The sequence below is a fragment of the Thamnophis elegans genome, chromosome 2 (assembly GCF_009769535.1).
Source record: "Thamnophis elegans isolate rThaEle1 chromosome 2, rThaEle1.pri, whole genome shotgun sequence".
Classification (NCBI taxonomy): Eukaryota; Metazoa; Chordata; class Lepidosauria; order Squamata; family Colubridae; genus Thamnophis; species Thamnophis elegans.
This window is the reverse complement of record NC_045542.1, coordinates 94,087,221-94,111,724: the sequence shown is the minus strand read 5'-3', so window position 1 is coordinate 94,111,724 and position 24,504 is coordinate 94,087,221. Positions and strand designations below refer to the sequence as shown.

General features: G+C 37.4%; 3 protein-coding genes across 11 annotated transcripts in view; 1 reads left to right on the top strand and 2 right to left on the bottom strand.

Moving 5' to 3' along the window:
* GEMIN5 (gem nuclear organelle associated protein 5) overlaps positions 1–3,403 on the top strand; it is a 35,354-nt gene extending 31,951 nt beyond the window's left edge. Inside the window, 3 exon segments of the mRNA XM_032210966.1 lie at positions 425–935; positions 1,705–1,801; positions 2,988–3,403. Of these exon segments, the coding sequence (XP_032066857.1) occupies positions 425–935; positions 1,705–1,801; positions 2,988–3,155 (776 nt within the window). The 3' untranslated portion in view covers positions 3,156–3,403.
* Positions 3,404–4,500: 1,097 nt separating this feature from the next.
* Positions 4,501–15,012, bottom strand: CNOT8 (CCR4-NOT transcription complex subunit 8). Of its 6 annotated transcripts, none has more exons than XM_032209926.1 (7): positions 14,992–15,012; positions 10,085–10,259; positions 8,603–8,796; positions 8,032–8,193; positions 7,141–7,285; positions 6,291–6,401; positions 4,501–5,640 (listed from the first exon to the last, which is right to left on the bottom strand). In XM_032209926.1, exons 2-7 carry the CDS (start codon positions 10,199–10,201, stop codon positions 5,491–5,493), a joined length of 879 nt encoding a protein of 292 aa, XP_032065817.1. In that variant the 5' UTR covers positions 10,202–10,259; positions 14,992–15,012; the 3' UTR covers positions 4,501–5,490. The 6 variants fall into 6 exon arrangements, with proteins under 6 accessions (XP_032065817.1, XP_032065816.1, XP_032065813.1 ...); XM_032209925.1 differs by lacking the exon at positions 14,992–15,012 and adding an exon at positions 14,796–14,982; XM_032209922.1 differs by lacking the exon at positions 14,992–15,012 and adding an exon at positions 14,814–14,982.
* Positions 15,013–18,256: 3,244 nt separating this feature from the next.
* LARP1 (La ribonucleoprotein 1, translational regulator) overlaps positions 18,257–24,504 on the bottom strand; it is an 89,374-nt gene continuing 83,126 nt past the window's right edge. For all 4 annotated transcript variants that reach the window (XM_032212170.1, XM_032212172.1, XM_032212171.1 and 1 more), the window contains one exon: positions 18,257–23,675. In XM_032212170.1, coding sequence (XP_032068061.1) covers positions 23,439–23,675 — 237 coding nt within the window. In that variant the 3' untranslated portion in view covers positions 18,257–23,438. The remainder of the gene's footprint in view (positions 23,676–24,504) is intronic.

Below are 24,504 nucleotides of genomic sequence, written 5' to 3'. Positions count from 1 at the left end.
GAGCCTCCAATCAGTCAAATACAAAGCCAGATAAGTTAAATTTGAAGAAAGAAGCCAATTAAAGAAATGTAGAAGTTTTTTGCAGAAAGTTAGATTAAGAACGAATTAATTAGATAGGAGAGAGACACAGACACAGCTAATCAAAGGATCGACTGAGTCTAAGCTGGGTAGGAGGAGCCTCGTGGGCGTGTCTTTAATGCTTGTAGACCCAGAGGGGTTGGATCCTGATGGAGTCATACCCATGCTTGGATGATGTCTCCACCTACTAGGAGAATTGTATGTTTAATATTTAATCTATTGTATAAACTAAAACTAATCTATTTTCCTTATAGTGGCAAAAATTCATAATGCAATTCTAAACATCGGGTTTTGGAAAAAGATTGAAAAGCACAGCATTCCCAATTATGTTTGTTTTGTTCAGTAGGCTGCAATCATGTGAGAGACCACCTGGACAGCAGAAATCCTGAGAGCATGGCAGCTTTCAGAAGTTTAGAAGCATTTGTGGCTTATGGACAGCTATACAACCTCTGGTGGAATTCCCCTGAGAATGCTGGCTTAGAATCCCTGAAACAAACCTCTGAAGCTCATTCTCCTACTACCCTTGAACGGAACAGCATTAATACAGCATGTTTGACTGAAGAAACTGTATTGAAGCCCACCAAGACTAAATATCCTTTTTATGTGGATTCCAATGGAGTTGCCTCAGAATCTGATTTAGCAGACCATTTCAGTTTAGAAGACAGAAAGATGAAACTGAGGGGATGTAGAGTGCTCCTTTCAGAGGAACATGCTGAAGTCCAGAGTTTACAGAGGGATATTTCTAGAGTTCAACAAATTTTTGCAGAAATGATTCATGAGCATCAGAAAACCAACCTCCATCAAAGTGCTGAGGGGAAGGAATTAGAGGCTAAGTCTGCAATAAACCAGAATCTGAAGTAAGATTTGCTAAATAATTTCTGTAGAAAAAATTACATTCAAAAGAAGCAGAAACCCACTGTGCTGGATTTGACTCATACCTAACTTAGAGTACATTAGCTTTGGCATGGTTGAGGTTCCTTATTTCGTTATTTATTTCTTATTTAGCCGCCTGTTGAGATTCCTTATCTATTCTATTCTATATGCATATTTCACCGTATGGTGAATTTAATCTCTAGGGAATATGCATTGATAAGTGGCATGATAGCCTAGTGGTGAAGACACCTCCCATTCGGAAAGTTGAGAGTTCAATCAAGCGGCAGATGTTTCTCTCCTAGGGTGCAAAAAAAATTTTTTGCTGCGAACTCCGCAGGGTGTCAGGAAGGACTAAATTAAGGGATACAGGATCATAAAAGCGGACCTTGCCATAGTGCAGGAATAATGCTAGGAAGATGTAGGGAATATACATTAATGGTTGATACCCAAACTGCTGTGGTCCTGAACTCATACATTTTCAAGGCGAGCTTTAGCTTTAAATATGTACTATTATAAGACCAAAAAATCCCTTAAGCGTTATCAAAAAGCTTTAAAGAACATACAAATGCCCTATTTCAATCATAACATCCTTTGGATTGCTTTTCTATGATTTGTTATATAAAAAAATTGAAGTGACCTCTATATGACAGAACAATTTAATTTCTTCCAGTTTCACTGCCAAAATATATATTGTAAATAATTCATTATGACTATATTATTGGAAATGAGATATTTTAAATTTAATCTCTACAGTGAAGAACAAAGAAAGGAACTAGTTTCTCTGCCAGATCTGACAAAGCAACTTACAGAGGCAAATCAGAAACTTGCAGAATTTCCAGAAAGTATGAAGGTAAGACTTAAGATTCTTTTTCAGCAGTATTTTCTCTACTTGCCATGAATGTTGCTTATTGACAGTGACAATCTGACTAGGAAAAAGCCTACAAATTACATAATCTGAAGAATTTAGGAGAGGTCTACATCTGAAATGATTAAATTAAATGATTAATATCATTTTTTGCAGATTGGTATTTCTGGCCCTTTTCCACGTTCAGACAAAAAAACCTATTATAGAATAACAGAGTTGGAAGGGACCTTGGAGTTCTTCTAGTCCAACCCCCTGCCTAGGCAGGAAATCCTACACCACTTCAGACACATGGTTATCCAACATCTTCTTACAAATGTAGAGTTGGAGCATTCACAACTTGTGATTAATTGTTTTAACTGTCAGGAAATTTCTCCTCAATTCTAAGTTGCAGCTCTCCTTGATTAGTTTTCACCCATTGCTTCTTGTTCTACCCTCAGGTGCTTTGGAGAATAGTTTAACTCCCTCTTCTTTGTGGCAACCCCTGAGATATTGGAACACTGCTATCATATTTCCCCTAGTGCTTCTTTTCATTAAACTAGACATACCCAGTTCCTGCAATTGTTCTTCATGTTTTAGTCTCCAGTCCCCTAATCATCTTTGTTGTTGTTCTCTGCACTTTCTAGACTCCACATCTTTTTTACATTGTGGCGACCAAAACTGAATGCAGTATTCCAAGTGTGGCCTTACCAAGGCATTATGATGATTCTATCCCTCTGTTTATGTAGCCTAGAACTGTTTTGGCTTTTTTATGTTCATTATGTTCTTCCAAACACTCCAGAGAGTAAATCTATTGTTGTTCTGCAATCAGCAAAGATCTAGCTTGTAGGAAGCAATGTGCTTGCACTCCAAACTGTAAAATTTAAAATAATTTCCAACTCAAATAATAGTAGTATAATTGAACATTCTTAGAAGAGATAGGTAGAATTACTTTCCAATTTTAAATAGTTGATGGGGATGATGTTTCTCTAACTCTAATTTGATCATTAATAGTTTAAACTATTTTTAAATTGTTAAAACTGATGTTTCAATGGCATATGGCTAGTTTTAATTTCTTATTTTTACTCACATGTGAGTGCTTTATATGTTAGCATTGCTAATTTAAATATAAACAAGGATAATATACCTACTTGGAACTTCTAGTTTTTTCATTTATTTACTTTTTTATTTATAGGTTTCCCCTTTTCCTGATGTATTAGAATGCTGTCTTATTGTGCTTCACATGGGTGCACAGTGCCAAGTGGATCTGATTCCAGAATTACAAGAGCAGTCATTAAATCTACTTGGGAAATATGGAAGAAATCAGATATATAAAGAAGCTTCCAAGAAATTCTTTATATGAAATTCTTAGCTTTTTCTCCTGGCTGTTAAGGATGGTTATGAAATATGTTTCATTCTACAATGAATGATTAGAACCTACTGTTATACAGTCATACTGGACATTTATTGAGTGTAATAAAATAATGTGGAATGTGGAAAAACAAATACCTATTTTTTGCAAGCACTGCTAAAAATATTTTCTACTTCAAAAGGAAACTTCAAAAGCACCCCTATAATAAACATGCTATATGAACTATCTGGTCATCTCTCCTTTTAAAAGATAGGTGCTCTATGAATATCTTCTAAGCATATATAAATATACATTCTAAACCCATTGAAATACTCTTCCTAATCTAAAATTCTTCCAGTATTTGAAGATACTCATGTTTAAGAAAATTATAGATCTGAAGAAATAGTAGCATATCTAATATATAGAAGTCCCCAGGTTAAGTACATCTGACTTAGGGCCAACCGTACTTATGAATAGGCTGCCTATTATTAAAAATGGTACACAACATTGTTCTTCCTTCAATTGATGAACTGCTGAAGCCACATGATGTTTTGATAAACCACTGAAGCTGCGAATTTTTTAATATACAGCCTATTTTCAAAGGTTCGCAAAAATATTGCATGGCTTCCAGTGGTTTGCCTACTCGAAGAACAATGCCATCTAGTATTTTTAAGAGTGGGCACCGTTTGTAAATACAATATAGGTAGTCCTTGACTTACAACAATATACAAAAGTTTCTGTTGCTAAATGATTATTAAAGTGAATTTTGGCCCCTTTTCCGGAAATGGAAAATGGTCTCGCTTTTTTCAGTGCTGTTTAACGTCACTAAACAAACTCTTGTAAGCCGAAGACTATCTGAATGAGTTCTGACTTATAACTAAAAAGTTTTAATCATAACGTTTTTAAGTTAAAAAGTTAACTTAAAAAGTTACAGACAGGAATGGAATGTGACTTCCTGTATATTGCTTGTCATGCTTGCAACATTTAAGGTGTTTTGTACATAAAAGAGGAGAGTACTCACATTGAGATGAAAATGTTTTTACAGAGTAGAATTAACTAGTATTTGTTACTATTTGAATTATGCTAAAACCCTCACTTTTCAAAACTGGATTAATACACACACACATCATGCACACAGAGGATTTTTTACTATGTAAAAAGTAAGATTCAGGAACCTTAATGAAAATTTGCATAAGCAGGAGGATTAGAACTAGCCTCTATAAAATTTAACAGAGGTTAAGTTTGCATCTGAGAGGTTTTATCTCTATCTAGTGACTAAGTTCCTTTTGCTGACCGTTCTTTTCATACAAAAGCAATTACCAAACATTTTTCCCAAAAAAAAATAGAACACCAAGTCTAATGCCTTAAGAAAAGTCTTTATTTTACAAAATTAAGAACCAATTATATACACAGATGCATTTAACAACAGCTTGTAATACTTTACATAATGGGGAGTTTATTAAAATTTCACACTTGTCAAGATCCCCTCTGCCCCCAAACAGGATTTTTGTTTTCAGGATGATGACACTTGCAAAACTATTAAATGAACTTTTAGCCTACATCTATTGAACAATCCAGGGTTCCTCTTCAAAGCAGTATAAAATGGTAATCTAAAAGTTTTAATAGCCCATTATTACTAGATAGTTGTGATTTTACCCAATTACTGTCCTATTCACAAAAGGGTTAAAGTATTTCACTCAACATGAAACTATTTTTGGTCCCAATTATTACTGCAGTCTCAAGCATGCTGACAGTTTTATTCTATTCTAAAATTATTAAGATGAAAATTGCCAATATGATATCATGGCTCAGCAAGCTAAAGGAAGGAAGAACTAGTGATAATACCATCCAGGACCACCATTATGGTGACTTCTAGCATATAGTTACATTATGTTCATGCAGTCTTCACCACCAGGGCTGAATGGATCACTTTCACAGACTGACACAAAAGATAAAAACTAGCAGAGGGCTTAGAAACGCATCACCCTCACAGAGAGCAAAAGAAATTTAAAAATAAGCAGTCAAAACTAAATCTGCAAGTGCATGAAAGAACTTCAGCTCTGCTGAAAATTCTGAGAAAACTACTTGCAAATTCAGTAAAGTTTAAAATAAAAAGGAGTCATATACATAGTATGTAGCTCGAGTCTGATTTTTTTTTTACATACAAGACAAACTCCAGCCATTGTGAAATCACTTAATTGGAATCTACCAAGATTCAAAGTAAAGATGCTTTTCCCCTCTTTAAAAAAACGCTCGTGCTTTCGCCATATCTTGGAAGATGTGAAACAGTTTCAAGAAGGAAGTTTACCTCTGTGGACCCATGTTAATATCCTAAAGTATCAATCTGTCACTGGGGCATATTGTTGATAATAGCCAAAATACTCATTTTCTCTTGGGCTGTTTCGACATCTTCAGTCTGTTTCTGAGCTACTCCTGTGCCAAGGCCATATAGTCTTCCACAATACTTTGCATCATCAATTGTATCCTCAAAGAACAACTAGGAAAAAAATATACAAGTGGTTATACATTTCATGTAACATTTTGGGGTATATCTTTACGATTTAAAACAATCATTTCAACAACGGCTGACACTTGCAGAACCCAAAGAATTCAAGAATAGTATAGCTGTGATGGCAAACCTTTTGGCTCGCCTGTCATAAGCATGGGGAACACAGGAGGATCGTGTGCAAGCGTGCCGCACTCATAATGCAAAGTGTGACACATACCCCCAAGCACGCATGCGCACATAAACGATGTGACTCCCCATTATTTGCATGCTTTTTTCACTCTCCCCAGGCTCCAGAGGCTCCAGAGCAAAAACAGCCTCCCCCTCCCCGGGAGGCTTCAGGAGCTTCCCTGAAGCCTTCAGAACACAAAAAAACAGCCCTATGAGCAAACCGGAAGTTTGGGAACGGACTTCCGGTTTGCCCGTAGGGCCGTTTTTTTGCGCTCTGAAGGCTTCAGGGAGGGGGGAGAGAATGTTTTCACCCTCCCCAGGTTCCTGTAAAGCCTCTGGAGCCTGAGGAGGGCGAAAAATAGCTTTTAAAAAGGCTGAACTCAGCTGGACAGCTCGCGCATAAAAGGTGTTGAAGAGGGTTTCCAGAACATCACACTACAAAGATTTGGAAAGAAGCCAAATGAGCCTACCTCTTTCATTCTGAAGAATGCCATCCCTGTAAGTAAAGAATCTGACCCTGCTTGGTGCTGCCGGCCAATGCGCTGCAAATCTAGCTGGTCAGCAACTTCCTGAAGCCCTCCCTGCAATAAAGGAAGATGTCTGAAACACAAGAGTCAATGCTCCATCTGACCTCTTTTGACTGGTTAGTGGGGGCTATTGAAGTAAGCAGTAGAGACCAGAATTTTAAAAGAATTTTGAAACTGTCAAAGTTACACTTCGAACTTATATAATCTCCAGCAATAATTTGGTGGTTACAAATGACTTTTTTGAATAAGCAATGTTCCTGAAAGTATATGACTTGCATATATTTATAATTGGAGGTTTTGTGTGTATTTCAATATATTTGATGTTTGGAGTGTTGTACACTGCCCAGAGTTGCTTTCTGTGATAGGCAGTCATATAAATATGATTAATTCTTGCTAAGCAATCACTTTAATAAAATTAAAAGCAACTGTTGAATAAAGCCTCATGTACTTAATAAATATATAACTTGTGTTAGATATAAGAGCCAAGGTGGCGCAGTGGTTAAATGCAGCACTGCAGGCTACTGCTAGATCAGCAGTTCAGCGGTTCAAATCTCACCGGCTCAGGGTTGACTCAGCCTTCCATCCTTCCGAGGTGGGTAAAATGAGGACCCAGATTGTTGGGGGCAATATGCTGACTCTCTGTAAACCGCTTAGAGAGGGCTGAAAGCCCTATGAAGCGGTATATAAGTCTACTGCTATTGCTATTGCTATATACCTTTTAAATGAAATCTACTAAAATTCCTCGTTTTCTTTTACACTTCATGATTTCCAATAAACAATGATACAAATGTACCTTCAGGTTTTTGCAGCTCTTCATTAAATACTTAACATCATATATAGATGGAAAGAAAAGATTCAGGATATGAAAGAACTCATGTTCTTCTTCTGGAAGCCTAGAATCTGTCAGCAGTTTCACCATATAACCAAAGTCATAGCCACTGATGAAGTAATAGTAAAATGGCACATGTTAGTTAACAGCAATATGCCTAGATATAGCAGAATTTACTATTGTGATCTATTTTAAGTCAATCTTTTCCAATTCAGCTTATAACTATTGACAGTGGAAATTGAACAGGAGATAGTCCTCAGCAACTAGAATTAAATAGAATATACAAATAAATGCTGAGAACAAAAAGTTCAAGGCAACTCCATGATTACAGGGATTTGGTAAGAAGAAATTGAGTAGAAAATGTAACAAAACAGAAGGAAAAAAGCTGTGTCATGTAATCTGAGCCGTATGTTCAATTCCAGCAACATATAAATAAGCTGAAAGTTAATGCCTGCAAAAAGTAAAACAAGTTGAACCAGTAAAATATGAATTGTCTTCATTATTTGCTATTTACTAGATTTGAGGAGAGGTGAGGTTAATTATGGAACAGTTTAAAATGCTGATAAAAGAACTTTTACAAAAGCACCATTCACAATCCAAAAAGGTTAAAAAAATATAAAAAGTTTGGATGCAACGCACTGATAATAATCTACAAACCATTAAATATTTAGAATTCCAATTTTCTGCCACTGAGAATTATTCTCAGATTCATGTACACCAACTGTATATCAATGCCATTTGCCCAGTCATTCACTTTTTTTCAAGTAATTCCAACATACAAACTATACCTGTTTTATGTTAGATTAAATAAAAAAGGCAAATAAAGTTTACTGACAGATTGAAAAACAGACTAACCTATGAAATGAAAGCCATTTGACATTGTCACTGAGCACCACACCAGAGGTCATTAGAAGTTCCGCAAAATGTAAAGTATCGATCCCTTCCTCCTCATGTTTCTGAAATTGTAATCCCGAGCTTGCAAGGAGGTCTATCGAATCCTGAGAATACATATCTTCCCTAATGAGAAAGACAAATAAACTAGTTTAATTTTTCCTAATCACTGGGTATCATTTATTTATGTTACTACTTCCAATTCATTATTTACCATGACATGGTTTAGGTAAGTTTGTGGAAGCCTTCTGTCCAACACACAAAAAATGTCGAGTTTATATTATCTTTTTTATTACAGTAAAATATGTGAATACACCTTATCTTGCTTATCTGAAAATGGCCTGTTGTATTAGAAATCAACAGGTTATTTTCAAAAATATTCTATTCCAAAGTAACATATCTTTTAAAGAGATTAACACCTTCAATTGTGCAGACTTTGAAACAAACAATAATTGAATGGAAAATTGACAAAAATATCTTGGTTCTCTGTGGCCACAATTCAAGTTAGAAAAACTATTCTGCTGGTTAGACTTACGTAAGATTGAACTTGAAATTAAACTGCCAGGTGTTGATTCCTACAGGATATTCCCCTTTTTCATTTGTGAAGGTCAGGCCTAACTGGATAATTTTAAGCAGGTCAACATTACATCGCAGCAGTTGATATTGATAATCTATAGAACTGCGAAATTCACCAATTGGTCGAACAACAACCCCAGGAAACTCTGTGTCCTAGAAAACAACAAAAGAAGACATTAAACCCAAGCAACAAAATCCAGATATTATTTCTATTCAAATATTGTGGTTTTTCAAATGTACAATTATTCATAATTGACACTTTATTATTTATTAAATTAAAAGAAATATATATTCTGAATATTTTTGTAGAATCTTGATTTATAGTAATTTTAAATGCTGGTATTATTTATACCTAGAAAAGGTTCCTGTATTTTATTATTATCTCTGCATTATAAAAAGTCATACATAATTTTTGTTTTATATTCATTTGTTGTATTTTTTGACACTTATAATTTGCCCTGTTATTTCTTTACTCTTTTTCCTTTATGTTACTTATGTATTTTGATCTCCCAAAAGGAATGGGAAGTATATGCATGGGTCGCCTTATTTGCCACAGACACATCTTCAATAACCCACTCTCACTGCATTCAATTTATTTTACTGAGATCATGCAATTGTTTTAAAGGCAATCGGGAACAGTTTATTCATGCGTTGAAATATTTCTGATGAATTTGGAACAAGGTGTTTTAAGGTTTAGGTTTACAATATTTTAGCATATATTTAAATGTGTTTCAGGAAAGCATCTATACAAATAACAGAATAAAAACAAATAGAATTAATTAAAATTAATGTATTGATATATATATATCATAACCCATTTTGATACAGTGATACCTTGGTACTCAACTGCTTTGAAACTCAATGAATTTGTATTTTGACATGAAAATTTTGTCCCAGGACTTATTGTTTGGTATTTAATGCACAAGCTAGAACTTGTAATGTTGGCTGCCTTGTGACTCACTACATTTCTCCTTATGGGAAAATATTGTTTGGTATTCATCATTTTTGGTACTCACCAAGAACTAATTAACAATGAATACTGAGATACCACTGTAGAACTAAAATTGATTTGTCTGAGAATTATCTACGTAATTCAGAACACTCTAAAAACATCCAGCCATATGGGTCAAAATTTTACAAATAAGCTTTATATAAACAAGTCCCAAATGTTCCTATCGAAATGTCAAATACATTAATGTTTATACAAAAATCTATTTTTAAATTAAACAGGGATTATATAGGAATATTATTAGGAACTAATGCAAAATTTGCAGATTTGAACTCCATAACTTACTTAAATGAAATACTTAATAGAACTAAAAATGCTGAAAGAAGCTTCTTTAAAATATCAAGTGGATTCCAAACTAAACACACTGATTTAAACTAGAATTATTGACATCTTTAAAAAAAATATTACATCAGAATAAAAGCATAAATTTACCATTGCAATGTAGCTGTAGCTGAGAACAATTTCCCGAATTTTTCTCATCTCTTCTTCTAGATTGTTTGCCCATACTTCACAGATCACTTGACTATTTTCAGCAAGTGCTGCTGGCATCTTGAAGGATTTATATACAATTACAATGGAAAACCGGTGTTCCAATATCTCAAAATATCTAACAATTGTTGATAAAGAAGAAAAAAGTCAATATAATATCCAATATTGACAAGAATATCAGACTGCTCAACACTTAAGGATGTACAAATCAATCCTAAACAATGGAATTATTAAATTGCTCTAAGCATTATTGGAAGAAAATCCCTGGATTCATTCCCCAGCTGGGAAAAACCACAGATGCTGAAAAGAAATGGATTCAGAAGCCAGCTGCCAGAAAGTGGAATTCTTTTAATGTAGGAAAGCAAGAAGCAGATGTGACACAGCTCAAGCTTTCCTGGCAAGCAAGCACCTTGGGAGTGTGAATCTGAGCCTTTTATGCTTTTAATTCCCCCTTGAAGCTCCTGCAGCTTGATGGGTTTGATGTGTTTCTGATTGGTCTGGGTTTTGTCTTCTGTTTTACTGGGTTAATCTTGGTCCCAGATCTCTTATTTTTTTCCTGTCCTTAGGTGTTTAATCCTGTCAAGAGTTTCTGTTTACCTTGAAGAGTTTATTTTTAGCCTGATTCCCCTTATCTTAATGGCTCTACTTAAGTGTTTCTGTGGTCAGCTTTGTTACTTTGGAAACAGCTGTTTGCAGGCTGCTCTGAGTTTTCCTTTCAGTTGGTGTTTCTTGGTTTTCTTAAAGGGAAAGGGCTGGCTTAAGACTTTTGGCACTGCTATAGTGGTTCCTGGCACCGTCCTTTGAGGTGCACTTTCCACAGCAGTATATAAGTAAATATTAAAAAGAGAAATGAATTATGATGAAAACATATAAAAACTTCTATATATATTACCAAAAAGGCAAAAGAAAGATATTAAGAAAGTATCTGAGGGAAAGTATTTCACAACTGAAGTATAACTGATTCACTATAACCTTCCTCTCTTTCTGAGGGGTAAGCTACAAGGTCTTAGATTCTAGATTTAAGAGTATGTTTGAAAACTTTTCCCCACAACATTTAAATTCCTCAAGCCAACTATCACTTCAAATTAGATATGAAAACAGACTTGCAACAGCGGGAGATGGAACAAATAATGGTGTCTACCAATATCAAAGTGAAAAACAAAGCAGTAAACAATCATGTTATGAAGCAAAAGAATTAGGCAACAAGGGCAGCAAATCATTTATTAGCAAAATTCAACAAAAAGAATTGAGTTAATTTGAGCTGATCCAGGGAATGGTTGTATAAATGGAACAAAGCAAAAAGAAGCCCTCAACTGTCTGGACAAGAATCACTTTCACAACAAAGGCATCCAAGAGGATTTGTATGGTAAAGATGAGCTGGGAGGCAAAAGCTTGTTTTAATAACAGAAAGGCTTATCAGAATTACTCTTGAAAAGGACTCGCTTCTCAGTCAGAGTCCTTAACATTCTTCTGCAAGCTGTGCTGATAAAAGTTAAAAATTACCCAAAGCTTTGCCAGCACAAGTGAAAATTCTTTGGCAGGCCCTTCTTAGAAGCCCTCAGAAAGCTGCAGGATCCAAAAAAGGATAGAGCTAAAGCTCATTTCTCAACTAAAGCTTAAGTTGTGTTGGCAAAGCTGTTGAAACACAGTCTGGACATATTCATAATGAGAAGTTGAATCTAAATAGATAATAAAATTAGGCTCCAAACGGTTACAAAAAAAACCTCATCTTTAAAATCAAATAAAGTTTGAAGAAGCGTTTACCAAACGATAAGGCATGATTATGGACTCAAAATATTCCATAGCACATGACAAAAACAATGTATTCATGTTCCTCCTTTATATAAATAATGTGATACCTTCCCCTGAGATCTATCTTGGTAAAAATATTGGGGGGAAAGGGGGAATAACAGAAATAACAATTCAGAAGGCGGAAGCTCCCTAACAGTTAAAGTTCAAAATCCCTCCACTATCATAGACAGTCTAATTCTTGACAAGAATGTTACTGAACCAACATGAAAAAAAATATTTAGTAAGCATATCTCTATTTTCGCTATACATTTATTTTAAAAGGCCAATTCTTCTGAAGATATCAAATATTGGTTTTCAGCATAAATTAATGCTTTGGAAAGGTTAATCTTTGGTCATAAGATCTTTGCATTCTGCTGTCTACTCAGGTTTACAAATTCAAGTATTCTGTATTCCAAAGAGATCCAAACACTCCAGGGAATTTCCAGAAGCCAGCCACTCTGACAAATTAGCCATCAATAGACACACAGTCATTAACAATATCTATGCAAAAGGGACAATCAACTAGCCAAAAAGGAACAAAAAAACCTAAGCACCTCTCCACCAGCAATCAGCACCCAGATCAGCATAGATTAAGTTCAAGATTAACATAAAACCAACAATCAAGTAAACAGTGCCCCAATCAAGGAACTGCCAAAGAAGCCCCACAGTAAACAGCCCAATCAAGATTCTCTAAGCATCTCCACGCCCATTAACACTGACAGGGCAAGCCACTAGAATATAAAAGGATAGCAAAGGTCCTTCAAGAAAACAAGCAAGCTCAGAGAGCACCAAGGACACCACCACCACCACCCTGCCTGTTCTCCTCAGAGATATTTAGCTGCTAGCTGCCCTCTACATTAGACCAGTCACAGTCACAATACAATAAACAGACGTATACATATGTTATAAAAGCTGCCACTAGAAAAATGCAATAGCTAGCCTAATTCATGTACACTATACAGGCCACATGATGCCTGTACTGAAACATCTGTGCCAGATGATAAGTGTTTAACTGATAGAAACTAAGTTGCTGGCATTAACCTTTAAATTTTAAATAACATGGAGTCTGAGTATCAGGGAAAACACTCATTTCGAAGATGACTCCTCTGTAAGAATGTCACGTATCCGATAGGAAAGGACCTTTCCTGTATTGCTCCCAGTCATTAGAATACAACTTCTCTAGAGGTGCATTTGATTCCAGCCCCTCAACATTAAATTACTATATATAGATAGTCCTCAACTTATAACAGTTCTTTTAGTGACCAATTGAAAGTATGGCACTTAAAATGTGACTTATGATCATTTTTCACACTTATGACCATTGCAGGATCCTAGTCATGTGATTTACATTTGGATGGTTGACACCTGGTTCATGTTTATAATGGTTATTGTGCCCAGGGGCCATGTGATCATCATTTGTGACATTCTAACAAGCAAAATCAAGGAGGAAGCCAGATTCACTTAACAACCATGTTATTAATTTAACAACTGCAGTGATTCACTTATAACAAAGATGGCAAAAAGTCATAAAATGGGGCGAAACTTACTTAACAAATTTCTTGATATAAATTCTGGGCTCAACTGTAATGGTAAGTTGAGGACTACGTGTATTATATAAATTATATTACATTAATTATACTATATTGTTATTTATTAAATTTTCATGCTACCTATTTCCTGTATAAGGTCACTATGGAAGGCTTAGAATATTTAAAAAATAAACAGAATTAAAATATTAAAACTATGCAGATTTAAAACTTTAATAAATTCAAATAATAAAGGTACATCTTTCACCAATGGTAAATTTATTTTAATGTTTAATTTTCAGTATATTTTTTAAAATTTTGTTAATCCCCATCCATGCTCTTCTGAGCAGAAAAAAATGGTGCAAGCTGAGTAAAGGATTAGGCATTTTCCCCCTCGAACTTTTAATGTGTATCCTGTTAAAAATACATACCTGTACACACACACGCACAATATTTTCAGCAGACACCCTTAAGGAATTCCTGAAGCTAGGGGACAACCTTTTCCCACCTCACCCCCAAACATTTCATCTTTTATTTCTGAGGGACAGCCGCCAATCCAGCCCGCCCAACGCAACCGGCAAAGCTTTGAGGTTCTGCTCTGAATCCACCTTCCCTTGGCAATGGGCCACAGCCTCAACAACAAAGCTTACTTCTTTCAATCCCCAAAACGACAGGGCTCAGGAAACTCCGCCTCTCCAAAGATAACACACAAAGAGCCCAGTTTCCCTGCCCTGCGTTGTCTCCTTTAAGCCTTTCTCTTATTCTTTTCGCTACAGTCAATCCAGGGAGGGGACGGGATGCGGGGAACTTAACCCGGGGCCACACTGAGGGATCGGTGTTAACTGCTTGTACGGCAACCCCCGTCACCTCAGCCAGCGATATCTGTCCGGTGGAAGACGAGCCCGTGAGGCACTGTTTGGTTCTCCTCAGGCAAGAAGCATCTGCCAGGCCGTTTCGATCTCCCCTTTCGAAAACGGAGCCTCCCATTTTAAGGCTTCCCAGCGTTAACTCAAAGAGGATCTGGCCCCTGAGTTTCTGTCCTGGCTCGCTGAGGGCTAACTAGGGAGGGAAACAGCCAAATCACCGTGGAGAACGGCTCCCGGGGATGCTTGGCTTGCTCCCCCGCAGCAGCCCCCCACGCACACACACACCCCCGGCCGCCGCCTCTGGGAAGTCGAGCTATACGAGAGCGAGCGAACCCGAAACGCCTTCCCCGAAGACCCAGGACATCCGGTCTGCAAGACAAAAGATCTGCTCCGCCCCGGACTCTCCGGGCCCTCCCGCCCTGCCTTGAGCCTCCACTCCGGGCCTGCGCTCGAAAAGGAAGCCCCCCCCACCTGCGCGCGCCGCCTCACCGGGAGAATCGAGCGCCGGACCGTTATCGCCCCTTTCCCCGCCGCCTTCGTGGTCTCAGTTAGAAGCCACTCTAGCCTGGTCCTTTTTACACCACTCGATGGTTTGAGTGATATATGTTTTTTTTCCCGCTTTCAACCTTCCCTGCCACGCATGCGCTTTGCAATAGAGTCTACTGACCCTTTTTCAGTCTGAAAACTTCCGGGCGCCTCGGAAGATCCCGGAAAGACGAAAAGGCTGCGGTATTGCTCATGCGCATTGCCAGCGTGGCCGCCCAGTGACTACTACGCACCCTGTTCTGACTGGCGTTTATTAACCAGTGAAAAGAGCCAAGTATGGTCACGTTTGCATGTTGCGGGAATCTCATATACTACTAATGCAAGGCTGGTTGGGATTTGCACTTAGTAGCCCTCGGGTTTTGCTAAGGCGTTCCTGGTAACCTTAAGCTAGTATGTCGCAGCAATAAAAGCAATTTACTTCGCATCCATAGAAGTAAACGATGTCCTCTTCTAGTACATTACAGGAGATAAAACTGTCTACCTCAAGTTTGCGTGGGTAAAGATCCATTTACAAGATCCATTGAATTGCGCGGGGCCATATCCCTAGGAAGAGAAGATAGTGCTTTGTGCCCATATTAAACACACAACTGGATTCCTTATCTAGCTGTCAATTCATGCTTCCTTAAGTGTAAACCCTAGTAAAGTTATTTAAAATTCTTGTTTTAGGAGCCAGTCCTATCTAGGCTAGAACTAATTGCATAGAATTACGTCAGCCCTGAAACTGGGGTGGTGGTTAAGGCATCAAGTGAAAAAACTGGGTGACTAAATTCCAGCCCCACTTTAAGCAGGAAATCAGCTTGGCGATTTTGGGCCAGTCACACCTCTGCGAAGCAGGCAGTGACAATCCACTTGCTAAAAATCTGACTTGAAGACATGCAAAAGAGTTATTAACTGTATTGTGAAACAAGCCCTTTTGAAACCTGATGGATTTTTTTCAGGTTCCTAGAAATTTTACCCAATAACTAGGATTAGTAGGATGTAGATTAAATAGATTTATATACTACTTACATTGTTAGGCATTTCTGTTCTTTTACTGAACCTTTGCTGCTTAATAAGGAGAGCTGGAGATTTAAGTGATCAGTTTATAGTAAATGGTATTGCATGGAATGAAATGTATTTGTATTTTAAGAGAGTGATAAGTTAATATTAAATATACTTGCTGTGAATGAGGAACGTTTCTTTTTCTAACAATCTCCTTTTGGAAGGTTCTTCCACATTTAACGTTTATTTTGTATTGGGTTCTTGTATTAGTTTTACCTGTTTTAATATTTTTAATAAAATTATTGGGAAAAATAGTAATTCTATCCAGAACCCTCATATTTTAGCAATTGTGATCAGCAATTTTGAGGACATCATATGGTCATGCTCACAAAATGGTGTCTGGGTGGTGTGTCTGGGTGGTGTGCTGGTCATAAAGTAAGTTTACTGGGGGATGTGCTGTTACAAGCACCAATTTGAAGAGAGCAACCTGCTGTGCCCTCTATTTACCCCACCTCACTCTCTATCACTCCAATTTACTTTTTAACTTATGTGAGTACACTGTCAAATAACTGATAGATTGACCCATGCAGTACTTTGCAGTGCTCAAAGGTGAAAAGAATGTAGCATGTATGTAAACAAAGCTTCCCAGAGAGGAAATTTATCTATAGAAAATAATTGAGAAATTCCCCAAGCAAGTGCATTCTTCCCAAGAAAAGTTGGCAACAGATACTATTTTTTTATAAACTACAATCAACATAGCTCTCAACCTATTATAAATGCTTACAATCAATGTATAACATAACAATTGAAAGAAAGCTTTTCAACTTGATCCCTGATCTGCAAGTGGGATAATCCAGGTAGACCACAAGATGATTGAAAAGAGAAAATATTATTTTTAAAAGGGAAGGAGGAATTGGGTAACTAAGTACCAATCAGCTCATTATCCACAGCACATCAGCAGAATACCATATAAGAATACCTTATTATACATTTGGTTTATAAGCATTTAAAAATAATAGATGTCTTGCAACAGCCAGCATGGATTTATCAACAGTAAATCTTGCCAAACCAGTTTGAACAATTTAGTTAACCACAGGATTGCAGTGAACACAGTGTTCTTTGACATTAATAAATCCTCTTATGAGAATCCAGTAGAGAAAATGGGAAAATACAAGATGGACTATGCTATCTGTAGATTGAATCAGAGCAATTAAACAATTGTACTCAACAAGTGCACGTTAATATACAATCAGATAATTGGATGGGAGAACCTTGTGGTTGAAGTTGGTCTCTAGGTCCAGTTAAATGCACTGGCTTTCCTGCTGCTCAAGAACATCCCTACCCAAACTGCTCAATTCCATTGCTCCAAGGCCGCTAAATTTTAGAGATGTAAATATGGAGTGACTCAGTTCATGGTAACCTTGCATACTTACCGTATTACAGATAGCCTTCAACTTATGACAATTGAGCCCAAGCAAGAGTTTTGTCCAATTGTATTACCTTTCTTGCCAGTTAAGTGAATCACTGCAGTTAAATTAGCAACAGTTGTTAATCTGGCTTCCTCATTGATGTTGCTTCTCAGAAGAGTGCAAAAGGTGACTGACCCCAGAACATAGCTATTGTCAAACACGTCAGTTGCTGTCTGAATTTAGATCACATGACCATTGGGATGCTGCAAATCCTCTGAAAAAGGAAGTATTTAGAAATTTTGTAATTTCTATTGGTCACTAAATGAGTGGTTGTAAATTGAGAGCTACCTGTGTTGAGGGTCTGTTGCCTAACCCATACTTAGGGTTAGACGTTATATTTGCTTTTTTGTCTCAGGGCAGATGACTAACCTGAAAATTACCATGAGTTCTTTCTTGTGGTCAGACTGCTCACACTGCTTTTCATCTGATTAATGCTGTCAATTTTTTGCAAATAATTTGGGCCTATTAGATTAGCACACTCTAGGCAACTGATGGACCCTGGTCGAATTTATTCTTGCTTGTTGTGCAGAATCAAATCTGGTGTGTGGGTGTGTGTGTTACTAGGACTTGTCATCTTCATAGAGAAACTGATATATTGAGATTTCTTTTACTCTGAATTTTCTTAAATACTCTTTCTTGTAAGTACTTTTTACCAACATTTCTAAAGAGTGTTGAGTCTCTGGCTTGCCACAAGTTTTGACAATTTTGAAAATAATTGAAGTTAACGTCTGGCAGTCAAGATTCATTCTGCAGCAATTGTATATGGGGACATTCAACCTTGAACTATTAGAGCTCATATTAAATATAATTTCTTACCTGACAACACTGTATCAAGTGTCCTTTCCTATGGAAGATATGATCAGGATAGGAGGATGGATTTCCACAACAGGCACAGAACGGTGAATGCAGTCAAAGCAATGAAAATGAAACTACATGGTCTTTTGAGCTTTTTATTTTTATACATTTTTGTATTAAAAAGGAAAAAGCATAATTACCACAAATTACAAAGGACTAAAAGCACTACTAGAATAATGAGTCACATCAGCCTATAAAGCAGATACTCTGAATAATATTACTGTTTATAATACAGGCTCTCATTCAAGTATTTTACAATTTTTCCTCTTCCTTTCCCCCCTCCCAATGTGATGATCCTAGCACATGGGTCAAGAATTATATACTATTAACAGGAGATGGGATTGTGCATGGTAGGCTATATTAAGATATTTTCCTCCCAGGTGATATATGGTAACAGTTGTTTTAAAGATTTTCCCAAGAATAAATATAGCTGAAAGTGAATACAAACTCTTATTTGGTTTGTCTTTAGCAGCAAGCACACACACTTATGCATCCTGCTCATGGAAAGCAGGTATACCAGATTTTCTTTTCTACTGTGAGAGAGTTTCACCTGTGTACAAAACAATCATGGTGCATTTACCAGATTGTTCATCCAACACTTTCAGCAGCTTAATACAGACTTCCCACCAATGAAACTCCAAACATCATAGTTGTGCACTACTGCAGGAACCAAGCCAACAATTTTGAGGGGAAAGATTTGGCCATGCCTGTTCCAGGCATGTCACATAAATGCTATTATCAGAAAGTGGTCTTGGAGGGCAAAAGCTCAAACCAAGGACATCATATCCTTAGCTGTGGGATCTCAGTGGCCCAAGCCATTTTCTTGTACCATGATACAGAATGTGGAAAAGACAACAATAATAACCAAAAATATATGAGCCATTTCTGTGAAGATGAATACATGCAAAAATAATGTCACCAAAGAAAAGGAGGGTTTTAGAGGGCCAGACTTGGAAGAACAAAATCTGTAAAACCAAACAGGAATGGTTAAGCCCATGCCCTTTTCATGTATCCAGTCATAGAATATGCTCATCACAGATAAGTCGGTCCTATGTTCAAGTGTCTTCAGAAAGTGAAAATGTAAACTAGCAGAAAAGGTATCTCTAGATTTATTTTAAAAAAGTGTCCAAACCCATGTTGCTGAGATGAACTCTCCCACCCACAATAAACCACTTATTTGAAACTGATTTTTTAAAGATGGAGGCATCTAACAATACTAACTACACATTCCCTCTTAAACCTTTCTAATCATTTGACAAATCTAAGGTTTAGAAAATTGATATGGATAGACAGAGAAGACCAGAATTTGTTGTATTAACACATTTGATTGCTTAATGAAAGAAAATAAGCAAGGCATAAATAACTCCCATCCCAGTCCTGTTTAAACAAGTAAACAAACAAAAATGCATGGCAGCACTCTAAGGTTTTGGTGTTGTGTATTAATAGTACAATCAAGCTACCAGGAGCAAGAAAGGCAAATACAAATCTTTGCACTATATAACTGGAATTGTGAGGAACAAAAAGGGGTAGAGACATGACAGCACCAACACGTAATAAAGGTCACTTACTTTCCTGTCTATTCTAAGCCAGATTTCAACTTCTTCTACCTGACCATAAAAATTTAGACCTATCCAGAATGACCAAAGTTATTTTTAAAATGCCTTTTGCTTTGCACCAGGGAAACAAAAACTTTCTCAGATTTAGTAAACTCAGACATTGGGAAACCACAGAACGCTTCTAAATCCCAACTGAAAGCCTCTGTTCCCAGAAGGTACTTCCGCATGTTACGAGAGCATAGGATACTCACAATTTTATTAACATCCACTCACTTCCCAACAAGGTATTCGAGCCTATTTTTGCCAAAGCAATCTCTTCTATTTATAGGATTGATGTGATGCCTTCTGACCTATGGGTAGCCTATAATTACATGACTACAACATGTTCTACCGATGTCTTTCTAAACTGGTGCAAGAGTCTGTCATCGGTAAATCTTCCCAAACCTTCTTTCAGTGATAAATAACTTCTCTCAACCAGTAAACGTTTATACAGTCCAACCTGTAACATTGTCAGATTGATAAAAATCATGTGGCATTCTTAGGTTCTTTCATTCTTACAGGTACACAGATTTTTAATCATCATTTTTCTTCTCCTACAATCTATTACTGCCTTAGTGCTCATCTTAAAATTTGCAAAAATGATGTTTGTATAACCACATAGCAGCATTCACATTCAGAGGAGCCCAATTCTTCAGGGTTAGCTAGAATAAATATCCAGAATTACTTTTAAGAATGCTTTTGAACAAATATCCATTGGTTTTGACATATAAGCACTTGCTTCTATCTCATAGTTCCCAAAGGTATGCTTTATTTCATGTTGCAACTATGATACTTAGGTTTACAAGGTTTGCATGGCAAAAATTACTGATGACCACTATGTGGCAGCATATCTTGTAGTTGCAATAGTCCTAATGAAAATACAGACATTCCAGTCCATCTGCTTATTGAAATCCTGGGGTGATAAGGATTTCAGCCAATTCATGAAATGGCCACGGTATTCCCAACTGTTAGTTCCATTTTAGCATGGTTCTCCTAATGCAGCATACTCAGCAGTATCACAATGTAAATTGCACATGGTGAAAACAGTGGAATGCTCATTTTCATTTCTCATGCCTTAATGACAAGATGAAGGTTTGTTATAACAAGTGACACAGCAAAGAAAGAAAGCAATACCCTGATGCTATTCAGTCATGCTAGAGCCATAGGGTGTGCTTTATGTGGCCATTGCACTATCACTCATGAATACTCTGTGGCAAACTCCCATTAAAGCAAGCTTGATACAGCTAAAAAGAGTAACATCAGGCAGTACTAATCCTAAGCAGAAAGTCCCATCTCCTTAGTTATCTATGTATTTAGTACCAAACCATCCACAAGAGGTTATAAATCAATGAACCGCCCTAATATCACACTCCCTGAAACACTAAATTAACGCGTATTTGCTCCAAACGACTAACTGCGGAAACTTAAGGTCTGTTATTGTCTCACAAAAGTACTTTCCAGCAGTGTTAATATCAAGGATACACCTGAAACATGGACTCTAAAATGTGGAAATAGCCAAGATATCTGACAGTTCTGGCATAAGAATTCACAGAAAAGATGTAGTATGCCTTGCCTCACTTGTTCTACATGTATGAGGTGCAGGGAATGGAGATATCAATTCTCAGCATTACAGAAAGGCCCTCTGCACATGCTTTACCGAGGAGGGGGAAGAAGAGGACTGTTTTAACTTAAGCCATAGTACATAGGACCACATAAACAGTATTGCACCCTTTTATTACCATTTATCCACTTTTGGAGCTCTATGGTAAGCAGGAGTGGCATATTGACCTTCCTCCCCCTACTGATTTTTCTGCAAAACACCAATAATACATTAGGAAAGTTAACAAAATGCAGGGAGAAACAAACCGGGTTGTCAGAAACATGATATAGCATGTATTTCCTTCTCTGCTGTTCACACCAATAGTTCAGGACAGCTGTTTTCTACATAATTTCAGCCATGCGAATAGCCTCTGAAAGTTCCAGCAGTTAGCCCAATAGCAGCCAAGGTAAGCTTGGTGCTTTGTATAAAGTGGAGTGACACAGATGTGGTTCCAATTCATCAAGTGATATTTTTTTTGTGTGTCTGTACGTGTGATGCTAGCCAACAGTCTAAACAGCAGCATCCTTGGCTACATGGTCATTCCAGGGAAGGAAGGCAGATTATCATAGTTATTATTAGAAAGAACACAGAAAGGGAATCCTGTGCAAGTAATCAACACGAGTAAGCTACCTCAAATTCAGAAATGATTGGACATAAAAATCCTACTTTGCTTAGGATAAAAGCTGTTTTCCTGTGAACACATTCTTCAACCATATGGATGAAAAGCAAGGATGCATGCCTTTAGATCCTCACTCTCTGTATTACTCTTTTCCTGGTGCAACTGCCTGCCTATCCTGGAATAGGAAGTTTTCATGAAACAACAAATGAGATCTTGGCCTGTCCTGGTGGGAGAGAGAAAAATGGCGGTGCACCTGGAAGTCTAAGTGAAGCAATGGCAGATGCAGTTGTAGCAGAAAGGACACTAAAACAGTTGATACACATACATCAGCATCAACTACACAATAGCAGAAGTTGCAGGCTGAAGTGCCCCAGTATCCCCCTGCTCTGGAGAGAAGCTGTTCGTGTGGCGTGAACCAACATTCAGCTAGATCTCAACAATATTGTTCCAGTTGATGCAGATCACAGCTGGGTTAAAGGGAAGACAGTCATCAGCTACTGCAGACAAGAGTCACTGAACAGGAAACAGAAATATATCACAGTCTGGCTGATTCCCAAGATGCCATTTTCCCAAAATGCTCAAGGCAGGGATGCCTACAAGTTCCCAACTCCACAATAAGGCAACTTATTAATTTTGAAGGAAGGAAGCAAAAGAAACAGATTTTTTTAAACAAGTTTTTTGTGTTTTGTGTTTTTTTTTTATGTGAAAGCTGTTTTAGCCAAGTCTTATAAGCATTCCTATGCGAGGGGAGACACTGTGCAAGTGTATGTTCTACCCATCACGCAAAAGAACTGGGCAAGCCCAATGTAAGTGGCCCACTTTCAGCCAGGGTCCTTTGGTTCATTTCCAGTCGTAGGTGTCTGATGGAAAAGATGAGCAGCATAGAGGGAGCCACAACAGAAGTGGTGGTGATCGTAGCAGAAGCTCCTCTTGTGCATTGCTATATCCAGAAGGGGCGATGCCTGCTGAACGTGGAAAGCCAAAGGCTAGTTCTCCAAATAACACTACATTGTTCAATCCAAACTTCCAGCTTACCAAGTGGGCTGCATAGTTGTTAAGTGTTCAGAGGGAGGAGGAGGAGCTGGATTGTGAGGCTGCATGATGCAGAGTAATTTTGGTTTATCCAAACAAACTTCTATCAATAATTTAAAACTTGATATATATATATATATAATATATATATATAATATTTATATTTATAAAAATCTCCCCTTTCCCAACCCAACCTAACCCTGAAAGGCGCTAAGAAATGAAAATGTGAAGGTCTGGCTCCAATCAATGACTTAATCACAGCGAGGAAAAAGATGCATTCAACTTGGATCATCTTGTTTTTCCAGCCAACAAGAGAAATCATATGCACTGTATAGCCCCACCTCCCGAAAGCAGCCTGGTCTTGGACTTTGACATTCCAACTCCCTGCCCCCTTTTCCACTGGTAGTTCTAGTATGTCTACTTCCCCACTGTTTGGGTTTCCACTGTGGCTGTGGAAACTGCATGTGGCTGGCTCAGGTTTTTGGCATCTTCCTGGCTTGATGTGTTGGGGTCTTGGCTGGATGAGGCAGACATTTGATTGGATGGAGTATGGCCAACAGTCTTGCTAGAAGACTGCGATGGATATCGCTTCCTTCCATCTACTCCTATGGTTGCAGCATATCTCTTGTGGCTACCTTCTTCCCCTATAGGAGGCTGAAATGAGAAAAAAAGCCGTTAGACCAATTTATGTAGCATTTCAATATTGCTTCAAGATTCATGATTTATACACACACACACAACACACAGAGAAAGAGAGGGAGGGAGGGAGGGGGAGGGAGACAGAGGGAGGGAGAGAGGGAGAGGGAGAGAGAAATATATAGAGCTTTGTTACAGTATTTTTAAAAAGTAATAGTACCTCAAAGCCCCATCTTTCCTTATTGCATGGCCTACACTTTCAAAACTGAGATCTTAAAATATTTTCATTCTACTTTGAAATGTTAAGGGGAAGATTTTAGTGTCATTTAGCCAAAAAAAAAAAAACTTTAGGGGAAAATCAACGAGGGTAGTGACCTGCAGCACTCAACTTTGCCATGTCTGAACTGGACAAGCTAGAATGAGCCCTCAGGAGTGGTACTCCACTTCAAAATATAGTTTCCAATTCTAGTTTCTACTCTTAATATCCATACCTTCATTCACAATTATCTGAAGATTTTCATATATGACCAGGCTATTATTTTTAAAAATAATATATTATTTTTATTATTTTTTTCTGCTTAGCACTTTTATGCAAGTGTAGGATTGGCTTTTTTCTCTCAAATTAATCACATTTTGATCCATTGATTGGACAGGAATTGACCAAATCTGGCTTGTTGCCTGAGCCTGATGTCATGGGCTGAGGGAAAGTGACTGGTCCAAAGCCACCCAGCTGGTTTTCATGCCTAAAGTGGAAGTAGAACTCATAATCTCTAGCCTGATGCTTTAACCACTAGATCAAACTGGCTGTTACTTTTTACTATTACTATGGTTTAATGCAAAGTCAACC